The sequence below is a fragment of the Mustela lutreola genome, chromosome 7, assembly GCF_030435805.1.
Source record: "Mustela lutreola isolate mMusLut2 chromosome 7, mMusLut2.pri, whole genome shotgun sequence".
Classification (NCBI taxonomy): domain Eukaryota; kingdom Metazoa; phylum Chordata; class Mammalia; order Carnivora; family Mustelidae; genus Mustela; species Mustela lutreola.
Window position 1 is genome coordinate 123,438,514 of NC_081296.1, and position 6,000 is coordinate 123,444,513.

At 34.5% G+C, this 6,000-nt stretch overlaps 1 protein-coding gene across 2 annotated transcripts in view; it reads left to right on the plus strand.

Annotated features, from left to right (window-relative positions):
- Positions 1-5,534, plus strand: part of TC2N (tandem C2 domains, nuclear) — a 42,255-nt gene extending 36,721 nt beyond the window's left edge. For both annotated transcript variants that reach the window (XM_059182480.1, XM_059182481.1), the window contains 2 exons: positions 103-302; positions 2,661-5,534. In XM_059182480.1, coding sequence (XP_059038463.1) covers positions 103-302; positions 2,661-2,771 — 311 coding nt within the window. In that variant the 3' untranslated portion in view covers positions 2,772-5,534. The remainder of the gene's footprint in view (positions 1-102; positions 303-2,660) is intronic.
- Positions 5,535-6,000: the final 466 nt, after the last annotated feature.

The window sequence follows — 6,000 nt, forward strand, 5'->3', positions numbered from 1 at the left end:
AAGTGGCTTATATGTTTTCACACCAAATATAATATGTGAGTATATATCACTATATGGGATTTAAAATAAAATTTTACATATCAAAATTTCTTATTTTTTTAGGTTTCTTTGTGAAGGTGGGAATGTTTAGTTCAGGAGAGTTGATTTATAAGAAGAAGACACGCTTACTGAAGGCCTCCAATGGAAGAGTAAAGTGGGGAGAAACTATGATTTTTCCACTTATACAGAATGAAAAAGAAATTCTTTTTCTTATTAAGCTTTACAGTCGGAGCTCTGTAAGAAGAAGACATTTTGTGGGGCAGGTTAGTTGTGAGTTTTTATCTTGAATCCTTTCTTTGGACTTCTCTATGCATTGAAACATTTGGTTAACAAAAGGAATATAGAGTAAAATTGAAGTTGAAAAGAGTAAAATTTTACAGCACCATAAATTAAAATTTGATGTTGCCACAAAGGTGAAATCCTGTCAGACTTTGCTTTAATACAAATAGTTGGAATTTCAGTGCAGTTAGGTTTCTTATCTAAAATAAATCTGTTTCTGAGCTTCTAAACTATAAATACTGTAAGAAAGATCAGTTTTTCAGTACCATTGACTAGTTAATGGTATTAATGCTAAATATTTATTTATTTTTCTTCTATGCAGTATTTTTTTAAAATATAATTATAAATTTAAATTCAGTTAATTAATATATAATGTATAATCGGTTTCAGAGGTAGAGGTCAGGGAGTTCGATCTTATAAAACACTCAGGGCTCATTCCATCAAATGCCCTCCTTAATGCCCACCACCCAGTTACCCCGTTCTCCCAACCCCCTTCCTTCTTGTTTCCTATGATTAAGAGTCTCTTATGGCTTGTCTCTCTCTCTCTGATTTGTACATTCACTAAGTAATTAAATCAAAATTTTTAAGGCTGCAGATGTCCAACTTACTTCATTCTGTTTCATGTTCAGTGTTTAACTCTGTATGCTATTAACTGAATTATGTTAGATTCAGATTCCTAGAAAACATTAGTTTTGGCAGTGGTCGTGATGGTATTTAGATAGTTGATTTTGGTGTTTGGATTGCTGTGTTTAAAAATTCTTGTAATCTGTGGAAGACAACAACACTTACTTGCCAGTCCAATGGGGACTTACTTCCTTTGTAGTTTATTTTACTCTGAGTAGATTAATTATCTTTTATCTTAATAATGATTGTTTGACTCCCATTTAAATTCCAAAATCTATATCATTGGTTTAAAAGCTTCTGTTTGATAACAAGATGTCATTAGCAGTCTATGTGAAATCCTAAAATGGTATGTGAATATTCAAAGATGGATATTAATTCTTTGACTCACTTCTTCATGCATTTTACCTAAAATCTTTGTTAAAAAAATTATGGTTTTGTTGTTCCTCATTTATTCCTATTTTGGAAGGAGTTTGGACTCAAGAATTCATATATGTAGCATACTTTTCAAGGCCTTGAGGCCTGTGAAGTGCATTCAGTTAAAGTTTTCCTATATCCTCAAGCCCCAGCTATCATGTATGGATGGAATGGGAGATTTCCTTGACAGGTGATTTTTCATGATAACTTTTTTGGTGATTCCACTCTCTTGGTTGAGAGTCTAGTTAAAGAATTACAATTCTGGAAGAGATCTTGCTGGCCATCTGTTCCTGTGACTTCTCTTAGGTTCTCAGGAGCCACCGTGGTAGGGGAAACATGCAGTCTCAGAGTCTCCTGATGTCAGCCAAAGAACGCTGGTGTTGCCTGTTTCATATATTAGGTTCTATGTAGGATTTTATTTGAAGGGAAAATACTTCTGACCAGGAAATTAAGGGGAAGAGGTTTGAAAATCAGTGACCTGCTCCAATTTCTTTATTTAAAAGAATTAGAAACTGAGCCTCAGAGAAGTTAATTCCTGTTACTGCTAAAGCTGAGGTTAGCATTCAGGCTTCGAATTCCTTGTCCTCGTTTCCTCTAGGCCGGTGTGAAGTCTTACCTCTGCATTCTGCTCTGAACTTTGCTCAGATTCATTCATATCTGTTACCTAAAGTTACAGTTTAGATTTCAGTTAAAATCACAGCTTAAAATGTGCTTAAAAATGTGTATTTCTTACCAGTTTAACTTAAATCATGATTAGTCTCTGTTTATTTTCACAAAAATGATTTTGAATGGTTGGGATGAATTCTAAGTTGAGCTTCTAGATATACTGAATAACCAAGGATACTAATTACTGTTTTGGGAGAAATTATTTTAGAATATCTCACATCAAATTTTGAAGTTGGATTGGATCATATAACATTAGTCTTCCGAGTGACTAAACAGGTTAGGTGTTTTGACATATATTTGGAAAAATGGAATGATCGTTTGATTGAAAATATGTGAACCATGGCACCTGGGTGGCTCAGTGGGTTAAAGCCTCTGCCTTCGGCTCGTGTCATGATCCCAGTGTCCTGGGATCAAGCCCCATGTCCGGCTCTCTGCTCAGTGGGGAGTCTGCTTGCCTTCCTCGCTCTCTCTGCCTGCCTCTCTGCCTACTTGTGATCTCTCAAATAAATAAAATCTTTAAAAAAAAAGAAAATATGTGAACCAAACTTCCACTTGCCTTTCGCAGTAAAAGGAATTAACTGTTTGAATTCAGTTGCCATTCTCATGTTAAGTTAAATGATTGTGCTGTTCCTTTACAGATTTGGATAAGTGAAGACAGTAATCACACGGAAGCAGCAAATCAGTGGAAAGAAACAGTTACAAATCCAGAAAAGGTTGTTATCAAGTGGCACAAATTAAACCCATCTTGAAGACATGACACGTTAATTTGGTGAAGAACTTGACATTGTTTTAGAAGACTTGTGATTTCAATTTGGTACCAATGAGAAGAGACAGATCAATACCCTTGTTAATGTATTTATGGAGGTCATAATTATAATAGTTGATGGATCTTATGGAAAATTAAATTTGATATAAAAAATGGGATGAATTATATCAAATATCCAGAATAAAGGGAGTGTTTTAAAACTTGCCAAAATATACAGTAAAAGAGTAGTACGCTAGGGCAAGTAGATAAATTACACAATCAATGAGAATTTCAACCATAGGTAGTTATTGCTATACTATGTTGATGGGTTTTTTTTTAAAGCTTTACCTAGATATTAAAAATCTGGTATATCAAATCTCTGTTAACACTATTAGAATGTAGAAGACTTTGCTGTTGACTATGTCAGTGCTGATCATTATTGATTAGACCTTGACTCCACTGTTTACCTCTTGCTATGTATTTTCTCTCAGAAAGCAAAAATGAATTAAATCACTTCCAACTCTTCTGTATTTGGGAAAAATTTGTGCCCTGTTTTTCTAATTTCTTAACATAAGGCATCATATTGCCACTTTGTAAATTATTTATCTCCAAGAAACTTCAAATATATAAAACACTGCAGTTTGGCAAGAATAAATGAAAACACCAGAAGGTTAAAGTTTGATTGGAAACCTAGTGTATATACATTTTGCCATGTGTTTTTCTCTCTCAAATATTTTACCCTTTGTTTTCATTGGGTTTGGAGTAAGATTATCATCTGTATTATCCATCCTAATACTGCTAATTGCAGAATTAAATGAGCTTAATTAGCAAGTTCAATATTTTATGATAATCATTTCCTTCTGTTTAGTTTTTTTAAACATAAGCTACTTGTTCTATAATCCACAACATTATTTCCCCCATGTTTTTAAAGAAGTCATATCATAGTAAATATTCTCTCTTTGTTTTTATGTTTTGTTTTGTTTTGTTTTGAGGGGAGGGGCAGAGGGAGAGGGAGAGAGTCTGAAGCAGGCACCACTCCCAACAGGAAAACCAGTGTGGGGCTCAATCTCATAATCCTGAGATCATGACCTGAGCTGAAATCAAGAGTCAGATAGCTTGACCGACTGAGCTACCCAGGTGCCTTGCTAATATTTTCTATAGCAGTTTCTCTCAGGTACTCACTAAGAGTCAGCATGTGGGGGCACCTGGGTGGCTCAGTGGGCTAAGCCTCTGCCTTCAGCTCAGGTCATGATCTCAGGGTCCTAGGATCAAGGTCCGCAACATGTTCTCCGCTCGGCAGGAAGCCTACTTTCCCCCCTCTCTCTCGGCCTACTTGTGATCCCTCTCTGTCAAATAAATAAATAAAATCTTATAAAAAAAATAAGTTATTATATGGGCATAATGTCAAGTTAGTTGGCTATACAAGCTATGGCCAAAAAGAACAGCTCTTTGGAGAAACAGATAATGCCATTGTTAGCCTTAGAAAGTCCAACTTTAGTTTTGCTAATGAGTGGACCAAGTGCTCTGTAATCATGATTTTCCATTTTTCTTTCTGTCTTACCATGTTCTACAGATGCCAAGAGATAGATGGTGATGTTAGGCTAGAAGATACTTTGGTATAGCTTCTGCATACACTCTTCATTCTAGTTGTTATGTTCTGTGTATCTCATTAAGATTTTCTCAAATGAACAATTCCTCTTTTCCTAGGTACCGTGTTCACAAGGCACAAAATATGCATAGTTTACTTGTCCTTTGTTTCCATTCCCTAGAGTTTATGTTATACTGCTGACAGGGACTCTCTAACACTGCATTTGGAAATAATTTTTTTTCTTAGATTTGTGAAAAATGCTGTATTGGTCAGTTTTCACATGAACTTTCAAGAGAGATCACCTTGTATGGTAGTGTTTTTAATCTTTGAGGCAAATGACTATTTTTTAGAGAAATTTTAGGTTCACAGCAAAATTGAGAGGAAGGAAGTACAGAGAGTTCCCAGATACCCTTTCCCCCCTCATACACACAGCCTCCCCCATATCAACATCTCCCACCAGTGTGATAACATTTGTTAAAATCAATGCATCTATACTGACACAGCATTATCACCCAAAGTCTGTAGCTTACATTAAGGTTCACTCATGGTATTGTCCATTCTGTGAGTTTCGACCAGTGCATAATGTCATATATCCACCACTCTAGCATCATAGAGAATAGTTTCACTGCCTTAAAAACCCTCTGTAAATGCACCTATTTTAGTAGCTACCAAATAAGTATATTGGCTTTTAGATAACAAATAACAGACATTATTGTTTTAAGAAATCTAGAACTTTATTTGGGCAGTTTTTTGTGTTCTTTTGAAACTCTTAGTTCCTAAATTTATTATATGTAGTCATGTATTTAATTCCATTTTAAATTATTTAATTTTTAATATTTTTGCAATATGTATATAATGTATAATTTCAGAGAAAGTGTGATTTCTTGGTTTCTTATATGTCTTAGAATCCTAGGTAAATTAAAAAAAACAACTTTTCATTTAAATGACCTTTCAGTTAGACTAGTATTGATACAACTAAGTTCCTAAATATTTTAATTAGTTTTACTTAAGCCTTTTTCAGGTATAAGAGGTACTGAATAAAGATGATATCCTGGTCGTCTCTCTGAAGCTTTACATGAAATATAAAAAGAAAGAAACCCTTCTGTTAATTAATAGCTGTTCATATTATGAGAAAAACATTAGAAGCTGGTAATAAAAAAATGAGATGGTAAGCAAAAATCACTTGTCTTTCTTTTTGCTTAAGCATTTCTTGACTTTTACTCACTTATAACAAGGTGAAGTGGATGAAAGTGATGTTGGCTGACCAGAGGAAACCGTGGAAAGGTTCACATTGATAGCTCATAGTTTGTGCAGTGCTCAATCCCTCACACTGTGCTTATTTATAAACTTTCCAGTTGATACAGTTGGGTAGCTGTGGCCAATGTCCAAATACATCATCATTATTTGGCTTTCATGTGGTTTTGCCTGTTTTTTTGTTTTTGTTTTTTTTTTTTTGTTTGTTTGTTTGTTTTTAGCAGACCCCCTAGAGAAATTATCATTGAAGTATATCAGTTCTAGCACTTAGGAGACTGTTAAGAAGGAACCAGTGGGACTTTGAACATCTGTAATTGTGGTCTGAAAATAACCTAAGGTGAACTTCTGCTTGAAAGCAGTTACATAAGTTGTTCTGTTACTAATATACTGA